Genomic DNA, 25,492 nt, shown 5'->3' with positions numbered 1-25,492 from the left:
GTTAGGTATTATTATAAAGAAAAGACATTATCATTTTATAGGATCATTATGAGATCCTTATTATTTAATTCTAATTTTTATAAGAATTTGTGATCACTGACATAGTTATTATTATGATTACTATTTTTATTTCTACTTTTAAATCTTATTCTTATCTCTCATTCTGATATGGAAATTAATTACTAGGTTCCTAAAGGCCAATGAAATGAAATCTCTGATAAATTCTATGAAATTTAAGTTTATGCCTAACACTGAACTCTGTTAACTATAACTGAAGGTCCAACTCTCTAAGACCAAAGTAATTTATCAATGGAAAGTCACCAACCAAGTTGCATTTTTTTTTTTTTTGGCCATGGAAACTCTTAATTAATTCACAAGCATTTATTAAGTTCATGCTATGTGTCAAACACTATGATTGGTACTGGGGATACAAAAACAAAAATGAGATAATTCCTGTCCTCGAGGATCTTTTTACCTTCAACCAGAAGAGACAACAACAACATGTATAGAAAACAAACGTAAAGGGGAAGGGAAACAAGCATTTTTTAAGCACTTGCTGTGTGCCAGGAACCATGATAAGCAATTTACAAAGATTATATCACTTAGTTATCTCAGTAACCATGGGAGACAGGTGCTATTAAATTAAATACAGATAAGTTGGTGTTGGGGATGAGGACAGAAAAAGAAGGTACTAGTATCTATAGGAATCAATGAAGATCCCCTGTAGGAAATAGCATTTGAGCTGACTTTTGAAGGAATCTAATGATTTTTAAGGTACTTCTCAAAACAAAGAAAATTTTCAATGAAGGATAATCTACATGGATAAAATCATGAATCTTTTTGAAATACTGAAATAGTTTCAGTGTGAACAATTTATTGTTATAAAAGGATTCTTTCTAGTTATGATTTTCATAATGTAAATGATTTTCATTTATATCCAACCTCATGTAATTCTTAAATGGTTTAATTGTTTAAGGCACTGTATCCTGAAAGAAGAGAGGAAGGGAAACCACAAATGTATTTGCAATGAAACAACTTGGTTCATGCAACAGCTTGCAACTAATTTAGATACCCCTGCATTTTAGACTCCAGCATTGCCCCATAGTTGGTGCCCACACATCCTATGTCTGACCAACAATGTCACAATCACATTAAGAAATCGTGCTTGGAAGCCACAGTATGAGAGGCCTCTTAAACTAAGGCAACTCCTTTTATTGGAAGGAAAAAAATGCTGAGATCTAACATGAGGATGAATATTCCATCTGTGAAAGCTTGTGGGCTAGAGGGGAGGATTCATCACTTTAACATTAGTGTTGCTTTGCATTTCATTCATGCCAGCTCATTTCAGGATATCCTTGGCTTGTGACGCAGATTCCTCTACTCATTCTCTTTGTCTAGACTAAGCACAAATGTAAGTCTTGCTTTTGTCTCTAAATGTTTCTTAAAAAAAAGAAAAAGAATTGTACTTGATCTGGGAATTATCCCTGAAATGTGAGGATTTATGTTTGAATTCCCATTTACAAAGACCCCAGAAAAGAGAGCCCCACTAGTTGTTTTTTTCCAAAACACAGCCAAACAGTAAACACAGTAAACTTCAGTTACTTAATTTGTCTCATGGTATCAGTATGCCTAACCTATCCAAGCTCTGGCCTGAACATTAACTAAATCCTGTTTTAACAATTAGTTTCTCCAAAATAATCATGAAATCATAGAATATTAAATCTGAAAGTTACACAATGTTCTATACACACTTAGTCACATGGGAATTTCTTAGAATCCTATGTGAACTGTTTGATGCTAAATTCAAAGTTTGCAAACATAATTTCTCTATTACCCATCTTTTATTAAGTGACATTCATTTTGACATAAGTTTTTTTTTGTTTGTGCTCTTAACTCATCCAAAAATCAATCTGAACTTTTAGTTTCTAGAATAGAAGATGTATCTTCCCTCAAGACAACAGTAAAATTTGTTCAATCAATGAATAAACAGTTATTACGTACCTACCATGTACCAGGGATTGTGGGGATTTTTTAATTCAAATATTCAAAGGGCAAAACTTGACTTAAGAAACATTAAGCATGAAAAGTATCCTTGAAATATCATATTGGAATATGATCCAATAATAATCAATTAAAAATTAATAAACATTTGTTAAACAACAGGTGCAAGTATTGTAATGGGTGCTAGTGATACAAATACAAAAAATGAGAGAATCCTCAAACACAGGTAATTTATATTCTAATGAGGAAGTCAATAAGTACATGTGTACAGTATAAATATATATATAGAATAAGCACAAAGTGGTTAAATACAAGGTAGTTCTGAAGAAAGGGCACCAATAGATGAAGAGATCAGGAAAGGTTATATGTAGAATACACTTGATCTATATCTTAAAGAAAAAGAACTTTATGAAGTGAAGGTGAGGAGAGTGTATGGCCAGGCATGGGGAAAAACCAACACAGAAACATAAAGACAAGAGAAGTATAGCATTGGGGTATTACAAGTATTGTTTCTTTACTTATAAATAGTACATCAAAGACTGAAAAAAACCCACTAAATTAAAAACAAAAAACCACAAGCCACTAGCCTTAAAGAATTGATTCCAGGAAAAGAAAAGTGTGACAAGTAACCACTGGTTAGCTTTGAAAAAGGTTTTTTGTTACCATTTTGATATAATTGTAGAACTGGGGAATCAGTTCATAAGACATCTGAAAGAGGGAAAGATAGCCTTGGGAAAGTTTCTAGACTTTATTAATATGGAAAAAGAAATAAAAGAGAACAACAATTTTATTTATATATGTAAAAAGGTTTTATGTAAAGAAAATTATTTCATTGTCTGATGTTCTATCAAGAGTGAGTATGCTCTTCATTCTCATGTTCTGGTTTATAGAGAACAGATCTCATAAAGAATGGGACTGTTAAATTTTCAGAAAAACTGGACAATAATAAAATCAAGAGAGAGGTATGTTATGACTGCCTGCTGCAAATTTTAAAGGAACACAGCTTGTACATTCTGGAAAATGTACTTAGTCATATATTTCAAAAAGCTCTCAGAACAAGGATTTATTCTGTTTTGTTTTTAAATGTTTGGGGGACTATATTTTGATATAATTAGTTTACTTTGTAATCCTCTACTTTATAAATGATAAAGATTTTAACTTAAGTATTCCTGAATCCAAGTTCAATACTCCAACCACTGAACCAATGAGCTGCCAAGGAATGATGGCATTTCATAAGGCACAATCATCTTCCACCATGGCCATATAATGACAGACTCTTTCTTTCTCAGCTACACGTGGAGGTACTCTAAATGCTCCTGTTCACATGGGTCGTGTGTGTGTGTGTGTGTGTGTGTGTGTGTGTGTGTGTGTGTGTGTGTGTGTAACACGGATAAATAGATATACAATCAGTTCACATACATATATATACACACACAGATTGAGTTACTATATATAAATATATGTGTATGTGTCTATGTATAATCATAATAGACAAAGGGCTCAGCTGGGTAGTCAGATTTCAAAGCTTTATAAGGAAGATTATATTGATAGAATTCAGGCAGCACAGGAAACAGTCATGAAATCACAGAATTTTCAGAGCCATTTGGTCCAACTCATATTGAAAGAGGAAATGATTTCTCCTATAGTATGCCCAGTAAATTATCATCTAGCTTCTACTTGAAGATTTCCAATGAGGGAAAACCTTCTATATCCTAAGTCAGTCCAAAATACTTTGAGGCAGTTATGACTGAAAGGAAGTTTTCCTTCTATTCAGCTCAAATGTTCTGATTTGCATCTTCTATCCTTTGTTCCTAATTCTGCTCTTTAAGGCTAAACAGAACAAATTTAATTTTTCTTTCACTGGACAGTCCTTCAGATATTAGGCAGGTATTCTCTAAGCTCAACATCCTCAGTTTTTTTAAACATTTTGCATATGGTATGAACTCAACATCTTTCATTATCTTGGTTACCATTCACCCATGTCTTATCAATTTCCTAATCGGTGGTTCCCAGAACTCCAAAATATGATCTAACCAGGGAGAAAGAACATAACAATCCCCTCCTTATTCTTGTGTTGAACCCCATTTGAGGTCATTTACTCCACCTGCACTCAAATTTAAGATTTAGGGAACAAAGGATAGAGATTTTACTTCTGGTACTGTCACTCACCAATCCCTACTGATGATATCAGTCAGTCTCAACTGGTAAAGACAAAACATTCTCCCCAAAATCAGGTGCTCAGTCATATTTAAAATATTTCAAAGATATTCAACAAAAAAAATCTTGCTTAACATTTAGTTAATGAAAAAATTTCAATTAGCCATAACATAAATACCCAAACATTCTGTTTATTAAGGTATTTCTGTGAAGCACTACTCCACTTAGGAGACTCATTAAATTTTTTTCTTAGTTCATCCTAACTTTTTTTATTACTTAATGGATTGAACTCAGTAGTACAAAGAGTTATGAAAAAGACAGATATTTCAAATGGCAGCTTCATTTACCTCTTCAAAGAATGGATTCCACATGTGCATGATTTGGAAAGAGTCACTGGTCACATAGAAATCATCTATTCAGTAACATGTATTCACAAAATACAAAATAATTGCCAGTACTGTTATTTTTAAAAATATTACCTTTATATGTATGTGCATGTAAGCATGTGTATACACATTTAAACAAAAACATTTGAAGTTGTAAAATAGCAGGGTGAATTTAATCATAAAAATAAGTATTGGTAGAGCATAGTTATTTATACAGTGATATCTGGCCTCACAGGCTTCCTTTTTAGCAAATAGGGCAGAACTGAGGAACACAGCCAGAAGTAAGGAGTAACAGGAAGTATACTGTGGTATACTGATTAGAATTTGAACTCATGCCTTCCTGACTCCAGGTTTCATGCTCTGTCTGCTATATTCCTTGTCTTGCTTGGCTCCAGATAACAAAACTAAGAACAAAAAGTAAAAGTTGTAGAAAAAGATGTAAATTCAACATGAGGCAAAATTCTCTAGAGGTATCCAAAGTGGAATGAACTGCCTTCAGGTTGTAATGAGTCTAACTAACCTCAGTTTAGTCATTCAGTCATGTTTGTCTATACATGAGTTTGTCATTTCCTCCCCTGGTGTGTCCCATTTTACAAATAGGGATCTGAGACAAATAGGAGTTACAGGACGTGCTCAGTATCACACAGCTAGTAAGTTTCTGAGGCTGGATTTAAATTCGGATTTTCCCTTTTCTAGGCCCAGTGCAATAGAAGTAGACTTACTAAGAACTTTCCTTTTTTCATTCCTTATTTCCTTCCTTTTTCTTTCTTTCTTCTTTCTTTTCATTTCATTTTTTTCTTTCTTTCTCTCTCTCTCTCTCTCTCTCTCTCTCTCTCTCTCTCTCTCTCTCTCTCTCTCTCTCTCTCTCTCTCTCTCTCTCTCTCTCTCTCTCTCTCTCTCTCTCTCTCTCTTTTCCATTAAAAGGGAACTAGAGAGGAGAGGGCAGCTGTGGAGGTAGAGAGGCTAAAGAACTTGACTTGGAATTAGAGAGACCTAGATGCAAGATTCCATTCTGACACATCTTAGCTATGTAACAGTGGGCAAGTCAGTTCTGCAGGAAATTATTCCAAGTCTGAAATTCAGTGAAGGTTTAGTCATTTTAGTCATGGGGAATGTTGGCAGGGTAGTTAGATCCTAATGAGGGTCCCCTACACTGAGGAAATCAGAAGTCCAGTAAAAAGTGGGAGAGTGACCTAGATGAGGAACAGATGGACTTCAGTAGATGGGATCTAAGGCTGTTGCTTGGGAGGTGGCTTGACTATAGATAGGGGCATGTCCACACTGAGGAAAGCAGAGGTCCTTGAAGTAGAATGCTTTAACAATATCTGCCATTTTGGAAAGTGAATCAGTTCTGGAGTAAGAGGATCTGAGTTCATTGTGAGCTTTTACAGCTTGGATCACTGAATGGGGGCAGCCTCAGTCAAACTGAGACCTGTTAAAGGCCTTAGCCTAAAAAGACCAAAATCTCCCACTGCATCCAAAGTTGTCTCTAGTCATCCTGATCTATATCTGGCCGGTCTAGATGGCTCTGGGGGGGCAAAGTGAGACAGGTGACCTTGCACAGCCCTCCCTCACTTCAATCCAACTCATTTGCATGTCATGGCTTCACCTCCCTGATATTGAAGTCCTTGTGGATAATGAAAGACAAATAACTACAACAGAGGCCTTTCAATCAAGGCTGGATGATTACTACTGCTGAGGAACTGTCACTCTGTTAGTTTGTCCTTTGAAGTCTTCCAATTCAGAGATTCTGAATCTTGTTAATCTCTAGGAGAATTAATTAACCAATCAGCCATTGTGTATTTACCACCTGGTATGCACAAGATGGCAAGCAAGCAATGGGAACGATGGCAGCCTTAGAGTCAGGAAGATTTGTATTCAAATCCAGGCTCAGACACTTGCTGGTTATGTAGGCCTAAGCAAGTCACCTAACTCTAGGTAATTCAGGAAACTGTCCGAGACTACATGCTGTAAAGCACAATTGCCACTCTGACTTAGTACAGGATATGTCTTACCAAGAGTTCTTTATATCAAATGAAATTTCAAGTCTGAACACTCTACACTACCCTCTCCGTCACCAAAAGTACAAGTCACTATGAAAGGCCTTTGAGACTATCAAGAGTGCAAATGTAAGTAACATAATGCATGATCCCTGTTGTTAAAGATTTATAATCTCATTGGGTATCATAAAACAAACATTAAAAATTAGTAACATAAAAATATAACATATACTAAAATAATTAGCAAATTGCTGTCAAAACACAGGCTAAATGAGTGTTATAAATTATATGTTACTTAGAAAATCAGAGAGAAAGAGATATTAGTAAAATGGCAACAGGAGGGCATTGAACTTAGGGGAAATGACATAATCAGAAACTTAGAGGAGAAATGTATGCAAAGTGTGTTCAGGGAACACAATCACCTGTTGGAATTTATAGAGCTCATAGAACAATCTAACGGGAAATGTGGACAGAAAGAGAAGACAGAGATATTATTGTAGAAATTTTCTATTGTCACTTTTCTAGGATCATGTAACTAATGAATATTTCAGTCATGATTTGAACTTGGTGCTTCATCTAGCACTATGTTACTTAGTTTTCTAGAAAACTAGATTCCCCATGGTCTTCAGTCTGTTCACTCCCTACATCTGTAACATTGGGATAGGGCAGCTAGGTGGTACATTGCATAGAACCCTGGATAGGCCTGGAGTCAAGGAGACAGGAGTTCAAATTCAGCCTTAGATATTTAGTAGCTGTGTGATCCTACCTCCCAGGATTGTTATGACAACTAAATGAGATACCATATATAAAATGCTTTACAAGCCTTAAAATGTTACATAAATGCTCACTAACCTTATCTGGAAGATCACAAACTTTTCAGTAAAATGGGAAAGGCTGTGGGCATATGAACTTTTCTTATAAAACTATGCAAGATAATGACTATAGTGCCAGAGCCTCTTGTGCCTCAGCAAATGAGGATGCAATATTTAGTATGCCTTCCTCATAAGTTGGTTATGAAGCTCAAATGAGAAATGGTCTGTGAAGCACTTTGTAAATCTTTAAACACTGCCTAAAAATGTACTTTATATTGGACTACTTGCCATCTAGGGGAGATCATAGGGAAAGGGAGGGAAAATTGGAACACAAGGTTTTGCAAGGGCTAATGTTGAATTGTTCATGCATATATTTTGAAAAATAAAAAGCTTTAATTTTAAAAAAAATGATGTATGATTATTATTAAGTAAACAGAAAAAATATTGAATTTGAAAAACTGTCCCTTCCTTCTTCCTTCTGCTCATTGATATCTCTTTTTAACCAGCCTTTTCTTTTTCCTGAAAATAAGTCAAACTGAACACTGACAGTATTTTTAAAGTTAGGTTATTTTGAGCTGTCAGCTTTCCCATGACTTCTTTCCTTCCGCTGCTCATCTCTCCTAATACCTTTAATTACACAGCTTTGAACTTCCTTATTTAGGAAGGAGTCAGAAATACTCAAATAATTCCACAGTACTCATAAGGTCAGAAGTGACCTTTAACAGTCATTAAGTCTAGCCTGCTGCCTTTTACATTTAAACTTTACCCATAGAGATTACTTTCTCCCCTACTTGTAAACAGAAGCAGAGAGTTTTTGATTTTCTTTAAAAAAATAATAATAATGGGGGAGGGAGAAAGGTGGTTTAGAAAGAGGAGGAAGCACGTGTTAACATTTAATGGCCAGTTCATTTCCAAAATATAGAGAGAATTGACTCTTATAAGAAATCAAGCCATTCTCCAATTGATAAATGGTCAAAGGATATGAACAGACAATTTTCAGGCAAAGAAATTGAAACTATTTCTAGCCATATGAAAAGGTGCTCCAAATCATTATTAATCAGAGAAATGCAAATTAAGACAACTCTCAGATATACTACACACCTGTCAGATTGGGGAAGATAATGCACAATGTTGGAGAGGATGTGGGAAAACTGGGACACTGATACATTGTTGGTGGAGTTGTGAATACATCCAGCCATTCTGGAGAGCAGTTTGGAACTATGCTCAAAGAGTTATCAAACTGTGCATACCCTTTGATACAGCAGTGTTACTACTGGGCTTATATTCCAAAGAGATTTTAAAGATGGGAAAGGGACCTGTATGTGCAAGAATGTTTGTGGCAGCCCTCTTTCTAGTGGCCAGAAACTGGAAACTACATAGATGCCCCTCAATTGCAGAATGTCTGAATAAATTGTGGTATATTAATATTATGGAATATTATTGTTCTGTAAGAAATGACCAACAAGATGATTTCAGAAAGGCCTGGAGAGACTTACATGAACTGATGCTGAATGACATGAGCAGGACCAGGAATACTATACTATACTATACAATACTAAATGATGATCAATTCTTATGGACATGTCTCTCTTTAACAATGAGATGAACCAAATCAGTTCCAATAGAGCAGTAATGAACTGAACCAGCTACACCCAGCAAAAGAACTCTGGGAAATGAGTGTGAACCACTACATAGAATTCCCAATCCCTCTATTTTTGTCTGCCTGCATTTTTTATTTCCTTCACATGTTAATTGTACACTATTTCAAATAGTGTGCAAATCAGCAAAATAACTGTATGGACATGTATACATATATTGTATTTAACTTATACTTTAACATATTTTACATGTATTAGTCAACCTGCCATCTGGGGGAGGGAGTGGGGAGGAGGGGAAAAATTGGAACAAAAGGTTTTGCAATTATCAATGCTGAAAAATTATCCATGCATATATCTTGTAAATGAAAAGCTATAATTAAAAAAAAAAACATTTAATAGACAGTATGGTGAAAAAATTGTTCCTTATATCTCACCTAACTTTCTCATGCTGCAGTATAAACTTGTCTTTTCTTGTTTTCTCTTCAATAGAAACAGGGAGGCAGCTGGACACTTTTCTTCATCTTTTGCATACTTGCAGACCATTATAAAGTTAAACTTTACTTTCCTATTCTCCAGCCTAAATGATCACGGTTCTTTAACCATTCCCCAGAGGTTCTATTTTGCATGTCTTTAATAATTTTTAGAGAATTCACATAAATTTGCCCCAGAATCTTTAGGTCTTTCTTTTATTGTAGGGTCTAGTCTGATACCCAGAATCCTAATAAAGGCCTTTGGTATTGTTTTCTATTCTAAAACAATGTAGTGTAATATACAAAGAGAACTAAATTGAACTTAGACTCAACAGAGGAACCATATTACCATATACAGCATGCAACAGAATTATAAAATAGTCATAGGTCCTGAAATGGAAGGATTCCCAAACTCAAAGCATCAATAATCTCTACAGCATTCATGAAAAGTCATCTATGTCAATACCTACTTCAATTGGCCATACCCGGTATTAGCTATCAGAAACCTGGTCTCACTGGAATTAGGATTCTGGTAACTATTCTCCTTCTTCTTACTTGGCACTGTCTATAAATGATATGAAATGCTTCTAGATACTAAGAGAAAACGTGGCAATAGGTAGAGCACTCAACTTGAAGAAAGCAAGATCTGAATCCTTAGAATCCTGACTAAGATACTTGCTAGTTACATGATTTCAGAAGCAGGTCTTTTAACTTTCTTTTCTGAATACTTTTTTTTACCTGAAAAATGAAGATATTATTATAGGTACTATTGTACCTATCTCACTGGGTTATTGTGATAGTATCTATATGAGATGGGCTCTATAAATACTTTGAAAAAGTTAAAGTATTATTTGAATGTCAAATACTATTTCTATACAATAGGGAAACTAGGAACCTGAAGAACATATCATTTATGTACCATAGACATTATTGACTTCAATCAATCTGAAACCAAGAGTTTCAAATCAACCTTTTATACTGTGACTACAATTATATAGCATTTTATACCAATTGAACTATAATAATAAAAATAATAACAATAACTGGCATTTATATAGTATCTGCTACATGTGAGGCATTATGTTACGTGCTTTATTCCATTTTGGAGAATCAATTACTTCTTCAATGACTCCCTAATGTTTCTAAGGTCTTCTTTAGGAGGAAATCTCATCTTCCCCTGATCTGAGTAGTTACCTGATTCTGAAACAGTGCATTTTTATGGACTCTTTTCCTTCCAGGAAATTAGTTATTAAGGCTAATTTTAAATTTTAATTTGTGAAGAAGACTGTCTAAATAGCTCAAGGTTTCTATTATATATTTTCCTTAAGATATAAGGAAGAGGGGGGCAGCTAGGTGGCGCAGTGGATAGAGCACCAGCCCTGAATTCAGGAGGACCCAAGTTCAAATCTGGTGTCAGACACTTAACACTTCCTAGCTGTGTGACCCTGGTCAAGTCACTTAACCCAGCCTCGGGGGGGGGGGGGGGGATTGATATGCAGAAGAGTCAATTGGACATATCAATCACTATCCTATCAGTCATAAAAAATTAAGTGCCAGGTACTATGCTAAGTTTTGAGGATAAAAAAAAGTCCAAAAAAATCATTTCAGCCCTTTTGGAACTTAAAATATAATGCACGCTACATAGGCAAAAGAAAGTCATACGATGATGTGTGAAGGAACAAGAGGGAAGAATCCTCCATGAGTAACAGTTATGAGTATGATAATGGGAATGAAATCTATTAGACTGTAAACTGTTTGCTTAAAACCAAGGTGTGGGGGTGACTTTCCATTTTCCAACTTATTACAGAAGTTGAATTGGCCTTACAAGATAGCACATTTTGTAGGACAGACTTTATAAGTCATTCAAATTATAAGCTTTACTCCATTTTCATTTCCCCTGAGAGATAGAATAGTGTTTAGGAATATGCCCCAAATAGTAAATGTAATCTGAATTCTTTGAAGGAATTCAAAATAAGAAGGTTAAAAACTGGAATCATATCACCAATAATGAAATACTTGAATATACAAGTTTATTTTATTTATATATAACACGAAATTTGACTACATATTAAATAAATAGATCATTTTAAATTGAAATAATATAAAGAAAGTACTGTGCATGTTTGGGGTGGGGGGAGAAAACTATAGAAAAAATGCTGTGAGCCTCACTTATCTCCCTGGGGATAGGATGGGCCATAAGAATTAAGGATTTTATAAAAGGGAATATAGAATGGAGAAAGGAAAAAAGGGGAAATGAGTAGAGGAATTAACGTGGAAAGACTATTTCTTACTCCCATCTCCTTCTATAAATGTCATCTTAGCTCCATCAACACCATTATAGGAGCTGCTGGAGCAGAATCATTGGATAGTGGATGGGACCAAAAGCCATGGGCAAGACCCCAATGTGAAGCATAGCCTTTAGGTTAAAAGTAAATGCAAGGCCCATATATAAGGTTGTATGTTGGAGCTCGTCTCTGCAATGTCCACCGCCATCACTGTGAATAGCTTTTAGAACTTTTAGAAAAAGTCAAGACCCAAGCAGAGGGTCAGTGTTCATTGTGATGCAGTAGCATAGCAGTGAAGGTGGGGAGGGATCTTGGCTGTTATCCATGGGTGAAGTTCACACCACTTCACATTCTGATATTCAACTACATTATATGCCATATACTGGGTTGATTTTTTTTTCTTTCTTCAAAGTACAAAAAAGCTATCATTTATTGGAACAAAGAGAGGAACTTCCTGGAAAATCAGTAACAGCTTCACACAATAGGTTCCCACCTATTCAGTGTAATTTCAGACTTTTTAAAATGGCTCCTGTTCCTACTCTTAATCTTTCTTGCCTGTCACTGATGCTTAATAATCCTCTCACAGATTGTAAAACAGGTTGTAAAAACAAAAAAACAGATTGTAAAAGATTGGTATAAATTCCCACTTAAGTAAAAATGACATGTCTGATCCTTTCTTGAGATCAGGTTTTGATAACAAGTTAAAAATAGGAAAGTATGGTACACTTGACATTTAACATTGAGAAGAATATTTAAAAACAAAAAACAAACCAAAAAAAAAAAAAAAAAAAAAAAAGACTGGGAGTAACAAAGACATCCTACTTTATACATAAAGTTTTTTAGGACAAGGTTTTTTTTTTTTAAGCTTTGGTACTTATAATCTCTAAATTCCATTTAGTACAAAAACATTAAAGAAATAATAAATCTTGATTTGTTCAGCAGAATGCAATTCCTTTGTAAAATATGTATTTTTCTTGGATCTACTATTTTTTCTCTTCTTTTTCTTTAAAAAAAAATCTGTATTTTATGCAGTGGCTCCCTAAGAGTGGAAGGAGAAATTTAGGTGCTATAAAAACAAAAGATATCAATCAAAAAAATGTTTTAAATGTCCTTGTTTGTATAGACTCTACTCCAGTGAGACTTTCAACTAGTCCACTGAGACTTTTTTTTTAATGCAAATCTACAATTAAGTTCACTGGGATAAATAAGGCAAACTGATTAAATTCACTTTACTGTTGTCCACTAGGAAGAAGCAGAGAGAATAAGTAAAGGAAAAATGTGCTAATGAACTAGTCAATTTATTACTAATTTTTCTTAGGGTATTTTAGAAGGAAGCATTTTCTCATATTTTGAAGCAGCTATGTGCTCTCATCTAAAAGAAGAAGATCATATGCTTTGTTTAAAAGGTATCCACTCCAGCCAAGTCACCATTGTTGTGATCATTAAAAATTATTGTAGCTCTCTCAATCTTCTTGCAGATGAGGAAAATAGTCCTGAAAGAGGATAACTGATTTGCCCACAGTCACAAAGGTACCTGCTCAAGGAAGGCTGATAGAAAAAGGAGCTGGGTAGGAGTTAGAACACAGAAATCATCAAATAGAGGGCTAGCTACATTCAGAATCCATAGCAGGTCTTTCTTTCCTTCTCTTTAGATGGACTCAGGAGAAGACTTGATGACTGACCCACAATCATTCTGTTAAAGTTGATTTTTCAGCTCCTTTTCACTTCCCGGTCCGAGAGACCACCTGAATAGCTTTGATCCACTCAGTGCGTTCCTGAGGGGAGGCAGCTTGTAAGAAATAATGAATTTCAGTAGAAGTGATGATCTCAAAAAGGTTTTCATCACCACCCTTCTTAGCTAAAGGAGACAGAAAAAAAAAAATCATAATTAGAGGGCCCTTCATATAAAGAGGTCATGTGGTCCAATCCTCCATGTTTAAGCAATTGCATAGCTATTCCGCCCAGATAAAGTTTAGAACATGTTTTTGTTCCTGTTCAATGTTATTTTGATTTCTCAAAACATATTTTTTAAAAGCATGACTTTTAAATTCACTAATATTGGTTGTCCTAATATAAAAATACTAAGCAAAAGTGAAAATATCTGTTTAGATAAAGCCACTTCTTACATGCACATATACCTTTTAACCTTTAGCTACCAGCAGTTTTCCTAACTAATCAGAAATCACTGCTTTGCTCAGCTAATAATGACCATACTGTCCCTTGTATGAATGAAATTTCTTTTCCAAAGAGTAGCCATAGAATTGCTCTTATCTGTCCATTGCTCTCACTTGGGCCTAGAACATTATCATGACAAAATAGGTAGAGGTCAAATAGTTTAAAGTGGGATAAGCTTTGTAATTCTAGTCTCCAACAGAACAGTTCTCTAACCCATAGTTGATCCAATCCTGCAAATTTCAAGACCAGAAAAAGTCTTATTTAAACAAGATAGTGCTGAAAAAGAAATGGGAAATAGATACATCGAAGGTCTTTAATTTATAAAAATAATCTAGTCAAGATATTTTAAGCCTTTTAGTATCAAATGGCAAACAAACAATGGTTTGTTATTGAACTTAGCTAGTTCCACAGAACCACTGGTGGACCCAATATTTTAAATTTAAGTAACTATGATTTTATTATTCATAGAGCAATAGAATTTTAGAGCTAGAAGTGATCTCATAGATCATTTAATGCAATAATCTTCATTTTGCAGATGAAGATACTAAGACCAAGAAAAGTAGCTTGTTCAAGTTAATGAAAGAGAAAGTATCAAAAGTCAGGTCTCTTGCACCAAATCCAATACTTCAGCCATTATATTATGCGGCTGCCCCAATAGTAGATTTCTTAACCAATAAATATAAATAACTTATTTAATAAATTTTAAAGGTTATGTAATAACAAAATCTAAGATAGACTGAGACCCAGAAGGACCTTGATGGCAAAGTTGCCTGTCTTTTATAGACCTCAGGTTTTGTTCACTATATATAATTCACAGATATAGGCAAAGTCCTCAGAAAGCCACGAAGCTTTATGATTTTCTTGGGGCTGGACAGGCAAGACTACAAATGGGAAGCTTTGGTCTCTAAGACCTTTTGGAAGACAGTCATATATGCATAAAAATATATTTTGCTGGTACTATTGAGATAGATATGATCAGAGGAGCAGAATGGAAAGAAAATTCACAGATTATCTAATCCAACCTCATCACTCTATAAAGAAGAAAACTAAAGTTCAGAGGGGTGAATGATGGGCCCAAGATCACACAGGCAGCAGGAAAGAACAAGCCTTTATTCATTTATTATATGTATATGTATATATATATATACATATATATATATATATATATGTATATATATATATAATAGTTAATTTATTAAAGCCACAACTATGTGCCAGGCACTAATTATTATTTCTTCTGATCGTCACAACAATTAATACAACAATACTGGGAAATAAATATTATTATAATCCCCATTTTTTCAGCTGAAGAAATTGAGCCAGATAAAGGTTAAGCAACTTGTCCAGGAAGCATCTTACTGACTCCAAGCCCAGTACTCTGTATACTGCCTAATTGATCAGGTCTTGTATTTCCAATTCCAGTGTTTCTTTCCTTTGTGCTTCTAGAGGAGATTTGTACTTACCCTCAGGGGTGCTCTCCACTGCAGTGACCACACAGCCTCTCAAGTGAATTGCCCCCAATGGATCTTCTCCCTGGAAAAAGAGAACATTATGCCCAAGTATTTAAGATCCAGCACAGTCTGACTGGTAAAGAGTTATACAACTCAGAAGAGATTCAATTCAATGCAACAAAAATATATTAAACCTTTGGAATAAAGAAGAGAAACTTGGCAGCTCAGGATTAGATTCCCAAAGCTACATCTCATAGGGGCAGAGGAGGACATAACAAAAAAAAATTGTAAGTTGTATGCATAATAGGGTACTTCCCCAATTAAAAGTTCAAATTAGTTGGGAAACAGGAAGAAGAAGTGGGGGAACTTAAGGTTCGACCACATCTCTTTCAGGAGGTCTTAGCTCCCTTGGCTCACCTATTGCTTAAAAGGTCATGGGATGTAATCAAAGAATAAATACCCTTCATTCAGTCAAAAACAGAACTGGAGAATCCAGTCTGCTCAGGGGAGGCTTAAGGCTTCAGACCAAACACCTCCTGAGTAAAAGATAAAACTGCTTAAATTAAATAATCAAAACATTCTCATCTAATTAAGCTTGATTAGAGAACATTACTTTTTAACTACTTTAGCCAAAAACTAAAAATTAGATCAAATTCCTCCTCCCACCCTTACCAAAAATACTACCAAAGCTAATTAAAGTGAAAGGAAAGTTGTGTTGAAAGTCTAATTGAAACATATGACATGTAGAAATTAACTTTAATCCCAGAGAAAAAGAAAGCTTAAATTGAAAAAGGGATGTCCTAAGGCCATAAGTTTATTGGATGACCTTAACAGCTCTACACTCAACAGATTTTTCCAGTTGAGCCTGAAATGGAGGAAATGGAGGAAAGTAGGAAGTGGGAAAGGGGTATGAGGAAATGATGAGGAGAGAACATCATATGACCACATTTAAAGGGAAAGACCCTCTGAGATATATAAAAGGAATTGAGATCAAGAAGAGAATAGAAAAATTTGGCTTTTGAATATGATAATGAAAATAATATTCAAACACCTTTCAGCAATCATTGCACTCACCCCTGCAGGATCATAATAATGCAAATATGCAGGGTCCTCCCTCAGAATAAATTTCCTCACTTTCCAGTTCTTCCTCCGATGCCCCTGCGTCCAGAATCAGCACACAAAAGAGAAATAATAAGATTATCAGCCCAATACCACCATGTCCTAATCCAGGGCAGAGGCACAAAATTAGCAATGTTATAATTCAATCAATAAACAAATTCTTATGGCTCTCCCATTACATGCAAGACACTATGCTCAGCATTTAAAATCCATAGATAAAAATGAAAAATATCATTAAGCAACTTTTACTTATAGGACAGAAAAGGTCTAGGAAGTGATTTTGTACTAGCTAGTTGAGAGCAGGAACAAACTAGGAGATCCTTTCAGAGGTTATTTATTCCAAGTCAGAGGTGACAAAGATACTAGAAAAGCAGCTGTGTGAAAAGAGGAGAAAAGTGTAAAAAACGGTGTAGATGTGGAATTGACAATTGATTGGCTATTAGTGTGAAAGAAAGCAAATGCCAAGGATCATTTACCAGTTGAAACATGGTTGGCTAGAAAAGTAGGGCCAACAAGAAGAATAGGGAAGTTTGAAAGAGGATGGATTTAAAAGGGAAGATAATGAGTACTATTTTTCTGTGTCAAGTTTGAACTGTTTATTGGATTGTAAACTGGAGAAGTTCTTTAGAAGGTGAGGAGCACCCCCAACCAAAAATTAAACTCGAAATACAAAAATTAAAAGGAGAAATCAATAAAATTGAAAGTAAAAAAACTATTGAATTAATAAATAAAACCAAGAGTTGGTTTTATGAAAAAGCCAATAAAATAGATAAACCTTTGGTAAATTTGATCAAAAAAAAGAAAGAGGAAAATCAAATTGATAGTCTTACAAATGAAAAGGGGGATCTTTCCACCAATGAAGAGGAAATTAGAGAAATAATAAGGAGTTACTTTGCCCAACTTTATGCCAATAAATTTGATAACTTAAGTGAAATGGATGACTTTCTCCAAAAATATAGGCTCCCTAGATTAACAGAGGAGGAGATAAATTGCTTAAATAGTCCCATTTCAGAAAAAGAAATAGAACAAGCTATTAATCAACTCCCCAGGAAAAAATCCCCAGGGCCAGATGGATTCACATGTGAATTCTACCAAACATTTAAAGAACAATTAGCCCCAATGTTATATAAATTATTTGAAAAAATAGGGGATGAAGGAGTCCTACCAAACTCCTTTTATGACACAGACATGGTACTGATACCTAAACCTGGTAGATCGAAAACTGAGAAAGAAAATTATAGACCAATCTCCTTAATGAATATTGATGCTAAAATCTTAAATAAGATATTAGCAAAAAGACGTCAGAAAATCATCTCCAAGATAATACACTATGATCAAGTAGGATTTATTCCAGGAATGCAGGGCTGGTTTAATATTAGGAAAACTATTAATATAATTGACCATATTAATAATCAAATTAATAAGAACCATATGATCATCTCAATAGATGCAGAAAAAGCATTTGACAAAATCCAACATCCATTCCTACTAAAAACTCTTGAGAGTATAGGAATAAATGGATTATTCCTTAGAATAATCAGGAGTATATATTTAAGACCGTCAGTAAGCATAATATGCAATAGAAATAAACTGCAACCTTTCCCAGTAAGATCAGGAGTGAAACAAGGTTGCCCACTATCACCATTACTATTCAATATAGTACTAGAAACGCTAGCCTCGGCAATAAGAGCCGAGAAAGAGATTCAAGGAATTAGAGTAGGAAATGAGGAAATTAAACTATCACTTTTTGCAGATGACATGATGGTATACTTAGAGAACCCCAAAGACTCTGCTAAAAAGCTACTAGAAATAATTCAAAATTTCAGTAAAGTGGCAGGATACAAAATAAATCCACATAAATCCTCGGCATTTTTATATATCACTAACAAAATGCAACAGCAAGAGATACAAAGAGAAATTCCATTCCAAACAAATGTTGAGAGTATAAAATATTTGGGAATCCATCTACCAAAGAAAAGTCAGGAATTATATGAGCAAAATTACAAAACACTTGCCACAAAAATAAAATCAGATTTAAATAATTGGAAAGACATTCAGTGCTCTTGGATAGGCCGAGCGAATATAATAAAGATGACAATACTCCCCAAACTAATCTATTTATTTAGTGCTATACCAATCAGACTCCCAAGAAACTATTTTAATGACCTAGAAAAAATAACAACAAAATTCATATGGAAGAATAAAAGGTCAAGAATTGCAAGGGAACTAATGAAAAAAAACTCAGAGGAAGGTGGTCTAAGTGTACCTGATCTAAAGCTATATTATATAGCAGCAGTCACCAAAACCATTTGGTATTGGCTACGAAATAGACCGGTAGATCAGTGGAACAGTTTAGATACAAAGGACAAAAAAGGGTACATCTATAGCAATCTAATCTTTGACAAACCCAAAGATACCAACATTAGGGATAAAAATTCATTATTCGGAAAAAACTGTTGGGAAAACTGGAAATTAGTATGGCAGAAATTAGATATGGATCCACACTTAACACCTTATACCAAGATAAGATCAAAATGGGTCCATGATTTAGGCATAAAGAAGGAGATAATAAATAGATTAGAGGAACAGAGGATAATCTACCTCTCAGACTTGTGGAGGAGGAAGGAATTTATGACCAGAGCAGAACTAGAGATCATTATTGATCACAAAATAGAAGATTTTGATTACATCAAACTAAAAAGTTTCTGTACAAATAATACTAATGCAAACAAGATTAGCAGGGAAGTAACAAATTGGGAAAATATTTTTAAAAACAAAGGTTCTGACAAAGGTCTCATTTCCAAAATATATAGAGAACTGACCATAATTTATAAGAAACCGAACCATTCTCCAATTGATAAATGGTCAAAGGATATGAACAGACAATTCTCAGAGGAAGAAATTGAAACTATTTCCACTCATATGAAAGAGTGCTCCAAATCACTACTGATCAGAGAAATGCAAATTAAGACCACTCTGAGATACCACTACACACCTGTCAGATTGGCTAAGATGACAGGAACAAATAATGATGAATGTTGGAGGGGATGTGGGAAAACTGGGACACTGATACATTGTTGGTGGAGTTGTGAAAGAATCCAGCCATTCTGGAGAGCAATCTGGAATTATGCCCAAAAAGTTATCAAACTGTGCATACCCTTTGACCCAGCAGCGCTACTACTGGGATTATATCCCAAAGAAATACTAAAGAGCGGAAAGAGACATATATGTGCCAAAATGTTTGTGGCAGCTCTTTTTGTAGTGGCTAGAAACTGGAAGATGAATGGATGTCCATCAGTTGGAGAATGGTTGGGTAAATTGTGGTATATGAAGGTTATGGAATATTATTGCTCGGTAAGAAATGACCAGCAGGAGGAATACAGAGAGGCCTGGAGAGACTTAAATCAACTGATGCTGAGTGAAATGAGCAGAACCAGAAGATCACTGTACACTTCAACAACAATACTGTATGAGGATGTATTCTGATGGAAGTGGAAATCTTCAACATAAAGAAGATCCAACTCACTTCCAGTTGATCAATGATGGACAGAGGTAGCTACACCCAGAGAAGAAACACTGGGAGGGGAATGAAAATTGTTAGCACTAATATCTGTCTGCCCAGGTTGCATGTACCTTCGGATTCTAATGTTTATTGTGCAACAAGAAAATGATATTCGCACACATGTATTGTACCTAGACTATATTGTAACACATGTAAAATGTACGGTATTGCCTGTCGTCGGGGGGAGGGAATAGAGGGAGGGGGGGTAATTTGGAAAAATGAATACAAGGGATAATATTATAAAATATATATATATATATATATATATATATAAAATAAAAAAAAAAAAAAGAAAAAAAAAAAAGAAGGTGAGGAGCAAGCCCACACATTGAGGAGGGTCCAGGGAACAGAGTGCTGGACATGGAGTCAGGAGGAACTGAGTTCAAATTTAGTCTTAGACACTTATTAGCAGTATGACCCCAGGCAAGTGCCTTAAACTCTGCCTGTTTCCTAATCTATAAATTGGGGATGATAATAATTGCCCCTACCTCCCAAGGTGGTTGTGAGGACCACATGAGACAATATACATAAAACATTATGTTTTAACAAAGTAGGATGCTATATAAATGTTAGCTATTATTGTTGTTATTTCATTATTAATTGATCGGGATTTATGAGAGAAATTATTGAGTTTATACACTTGGGAATCATTTGTATAGCGGTGCTATTTGAATCCACAGAAGCTGAAAAGATCTGCAAGAGACATCATGCAATTCACTTTGTAGGGCCTCAGATTTCTCATTTGTCAAATGAATGGTTGGTTTGAATTAATTAATTTACATCCCTTTTTTATTAAAAAAAAAAAAATCCTATTATGATCCTATTATTCCCAGTGCCTTGTATGTAGTGAATTTACAATAAACTCCAGTCGCTCTTCATTACCTTTCATTCAAATGTAAACTCCTCTGGCATGGAAAACATTTTAAACCCTGACCTCTTACTGTATTCTTTCCTGTACTTTTACATATATCCCTTCCTTCCCTCTATGAACTCTGCCATTTATCTGCAATGGCTGGTTGTTCTGTCTCATACACATCACCCATTTCCATGCCTTTCTGCTCCATCCCAGGGCCATTATTGCTCTTCCTTCTCTTGCACTTTTTAGAATCTTTGGCTTCAATCAAGATTTAATTAAAGTGCCACCTTCGATAGGAAGCAATACTTTCCTGCTATTATCCTTCCCTCACACTGTGTGTAGTTGGTATGTATCTTCTCTCTCTCTCTTTCTCTCTCTGTAATAGATAAATTGGTAAATATAGATATACCTATATATGTATACATATTTAAAATACATGTGTGTGCATTTTTAAATTTAATAGTTTTTTATATATACTTTTTGTATAAAAATGGTATTTTGTATATATGGTGTTTTTTATTTTTATTTTATGCAGATAGCTTTCAACATTCATTTTTATAAGATTTTGAGTTCCAAATTTTTCTCGCTCCTTCCTTTTCCTTCCTTCCTCTCCAAGAATCTGATCTAGGTTACACTTTGTAATTTCTTATCTCCCCTCCACCAACATAAGCTTCTTGAAGGCAGGAACTATTTTCAAATTCTCTTTATATCCCCAGTGCTTGACATGGTGCCTGACACCATGTCAAGTAAGTGCTTAATAAGTGTTGGATGATTGATTGGTTGGATGAATCAGCATGACAATTTCTTGTAGTCATCATTTTTTCCTTTCCTTCCAGACAAACATTGTGGGCTCTCATGTTATTGCTGGGTAATCCTGCTGCTTATAGTGAGTCAACTTTCAGAGGAAGATGGCAATGGGGATTTGGAAGCAATGGGCATTGTTCAAGTTCCCTTCAGCACTTTGATTGCATCAGAATGTGGCGGAATTGAGCCATCATTTCTAGAATGAGGTCACTCTGAATGAGTGCTATGGCAATTTATAATATGTGTGTCTGGGACTTTTAGACTATTCTGAGAATTGATAGGCAACTGGAAAGATCAACATCTACCCAATATCAATTGCATTCAGCTCAACAAGAACTATTGAGGACCAGCTGTGTGTCTCACAATGTGCTAGGCTGTGGGAGAGATATATGTGTGTATGTATACATATACACACATATATGTATGCATGTGTGCACACACATATATACATATGTGTATATGTGTATATTAGATATAATCCCTGCCTGAAGGTTCTTAAAATCTACTTGGGAGACAAGATACATAGAGACATAATTACAGGACAATACAAGGAAATAAATTACATAAATGAACAAAAGGGATGAAAAAAATCAAGTATGCCAGTATATGGTTCTATTTAGAAAGCACAAGGTTAGGGGACTTTACTAGAAATCTGATGTACTAAAATATGAGACTTCTCTCAGGCATCTATTGATCGTATTCAAAAATAATGTAGTATCTAGATTGCCTCATAAACTATGGTCAGTACTTGATTTAAAATGGAAGGAGAAACTCAGTGCCTTCCTGAAGAAATATGTTGTATTGGAAAGAACAATGACATTGAAGTCAGAATATCTTGATTCAAAGTTGGCTTTTTAACTTGCTGATTTTACTTGGCCATTCTAAGTTTTAGGTTCCTCATCTTTAAAACAGTAACAATAACACATTACCTACCTTACAAGATTGTTGTGATGATGAAATATGATTGTGTATGAAAAAAAGGTACATAAAAGTGTATGAAAAAGGATTTAAAACCTCAGCTATCATTGGATGGCCACAAAGAATCCCAAATTCTTTTTCCTTTCTTTTCTCCCAGTTACCTCTGAATATCTCCCTTCTTTTCTTATTTCTGATAGAACTTTATTGTAAGAGAAAATTTTTTCATGGTGGTGACAGGGAATGCTAAAAGGATATAGATACAATGACCATTTAACTCAATATTTAATCAGCTAAACCCAAATGCACCACATTACTTAGGTTTTTTCCAGCTCTAATATGACATGAATCTTTGATAGCAAGCTTTCCAAGGTTCTTTTTAAATTCAGAAACCACCCCTACTAGAATGTAAGCTTGTTGAGCATAGAGACTTCCTCATTTTGTCCTTATATCACCAACATTTAGCACAATGATGGCACATAATAGGTTGTTAATGCATACTTATTAATTGACTGACTGACTCTCCATACTCCATGTTTTCTCCCAAAAAAAAGTCACTTTAATTTTTTTGGTATATCATTCATTGCTAGCTTACAGATGTGAATACAGATTGTTCATTTAAATAGCATTTTGCTTTTCTTGCTTAGCTTCAAATTCCTCTCATAAGAATGTCTCTCTTACTTGGCTATTTGTTTATTATAAAGCTAAATATAAATTTAACATTAAATATCTCAACTTAAGAATTAATTTAATATTTAACAGTCAATCTATGTAAGGTATTATCTCATTGGCTCTCCTCCATGTCATAAAATGGTAATACTTTCTTTTTACCTTCTTTTTCTTATTATTTTGGAGATAAGGACTTCCTCTATGCCCCCCTTTCTTAAGCTGTGAGATTAGATCCCATATAGGGTCCCATAACTGAATGTGGAAGTCATGAAATTATGATATATTATCAATAAATGTTTGATTTGTATATATATATACATATATATGTATATATACATATATATGTGCATATATATACATATATATATATATATATATATATATATATATATATATATATATATATATATATAAAACACACTATGATTTCATGAAAATTTTCTTGGATGGGACAACTAGATGGCATAGTGGATAGACTACTGGCCCCTGGAATCAGGAGGATGTGAATTCAAATCACCCTCAGACTCTTGAAGCTTATTAGCTGTGCAATTCTAGGCAAGTCACTTAACTCCAATTGCCTCTCAAAAAAGAAAAAGAGAATTTCTAGGATGAAAAGGAGTCATGAGTGGGAAAAGTTTAAGTAGCCCTGCTAGTCTATTTCAAATTGCCTCTCTCTTTCTCTACTTTATTCTTCCAAATATTATTGGCTCTTGGATTTTTTTTAACAAATTATTGATCATTTGTGTTACTTTTACTCTGTAGAAGAACTTTCAGTAGAATGTTTAGTTGTGATTCCCACCACTGATAGTCTTTAATAAACTTTCAGAAAAGATAATAGAGGTAAAATAAGAAGAAAAGAGCATCCAGTGAAGGAGAGGGATCCATAGCAAAAAGTTCTGGCCACTCACCTGCTTCAGTAGGCACCCTTGCTTAATGATAATTCCTCTGAATTCTTCCTTTAAAATCACATCATCATCACTGGAATTGTCTTCACAGAAAAATCCACTGTCTGCCTAATTAGAAACCAACACAGATTTCTTTCATCAAATCATAGGCTTGCCATTCCTTTTTACTTCTCTGATCGCCAGCATTTTAATGTTCCCTCTACATTTCTGTGCTTCTTGTACCCCAATCTTAATCTTTAAGGCTCTCCCCTAGAATGCTTCTTCCTACAAATCTCCTTTATTCCTTGTCTCTCTCCTCTTGAGCATGGTTATTATGAATAATCTTTTTCCTGATGTGATTTATTCATTTGTTTGTTTCTCTACTCCTAAGTCAATATTTCTCTGAGAAATTTTCTGCCTTCAAAGACTGCTTTTTGTCAAGCTACTCTTTTTCTTACTCTTACAAAACTGAGTAACATTCAGGGTATTTTCCTACCTCTACCATTTGTGGATTTCTATACCTCCTTGAAGACTGGAGAAGTGGTCTGAGGAAATGAGACTAGCAATGAAACTTCACCCAAAGTGAACTGAAATCTTGTGTCTGGGAAGTTTATTTCACTATCATAAGGAAGGTTTTTCTCTCATAAAGCCTCCAAATGTCTGGACTTTAATCCAGAGAAGAAACAGAACTGACAAAATCCCCAGAGAAATCTTCTCTTGTTATGTGTATAATATGACCCAGAGTGGGTTAGTTTTTTGAAAGAGAAATCTGCAGTGCTCTTATGGGGATTTCCATGAGTTGGGTTCTTTTCTGCAAAATCGTGACCTTTTTTCCCTTGTAAGTGGATATAGTTTGCCCTCTGTTTAAGTCTAGGATATGTGAACTTAAAAAATTAATAGCTATTTTAATATAATTAGTCTTCTTTGTAATCTCATGTATTATTTCTACTTAAAAACATTTTTCTAAGAAGAGGTTTCCAAGCTTCATACTAAAGTGTTCCCCCTGAAAGTCAAGAACTCCTGCACTGAGATTTGATTGAACTATTTTCATTATAAGAATGAGCAGGTAATTCTTCCCACTTACAAAGTAGTAGAAAGCATCAGAGTTATCAAGGAAGGATGTTTCAGCAGTTCCATCAACTGCATTCTTAGACAAGTCCCCAGCAGGCTGTAAGAAACCTTCATTCAGTAGTGAAGATGCAATCATGAGACCTTCCTGACGATTCCGCACAGATTGTTTAGATAAAAGCCAGTCAATCACACAATTACCTAGACAGGAAAAACCAGCAGTTAGGTTTCTAGCTCAAAACTAGAAACAAAAGACTGAAAGAATCCCATTTCTGACCAA

General features: G+C 34.7%; 1 protein-coding gene across 1 annotated transcript in view; it reads right to left on the bottom strand.

Moving 5' to 3' along the window:
* Positions 1 to 11,439: 11,439 nt before the first annotated feature.
* Positions 11,440 to 25,492, bottom strand: part of PLEK (pleckstrin) — a 37,227-nt gene continuing 23,174 nt past the window's right edge. Inside the window, exons 5-9 of the mRNA XM_074287107.1 lie at positions 25,229 to 25,413; positions 24,169 to 24,273; positions 16,410 to 16,493; positions 15,348 to 15,417; positions 11,440 to 13,567 (exon numbers count right to left, since the gene is read on the bottom strand). Coding sequence (XP_074143208.1) covers positions 13,431 to 13,567; positions 15,348 to 15,417; positions 16,410 to 16,493; positions 24,169 to 24,273; positions 25,229 to 25,413 — 581 coding nt within the window. The 3' untranslated portion in view covers positions 11,440 to 13,430. The remainder of the gene's footprint in view (positions 13,568 to 15,347; positions 15,418 to 16,409; positions 16,494 to 24,168; positions 24,274 to 25,228; positions 25,414 to 25,492) is intronic.

Source organism: Sminthopsis crassicaudata, chromosome 2 (genome assembly GCF_048593235.1).
Source record: "Sminthopsis crassicaudata isolate SCR6 chromosome 2, ASM4859323v1, whole genome shotgun sequence".
In the NCBI taxonomy this organism is placed as follows: Eukaryota; Metazoa; Chordata; class Mammalia; order Dasyuromorphia; family Dasyuridae; genus Sminthopsis; species Sminthopsis crassicaudata.
The sequence above is the reverse complement of the archived record's forward strand: the minus strand, read 5'-3'. Positions and strand labels throughout refer to the sequence as shown.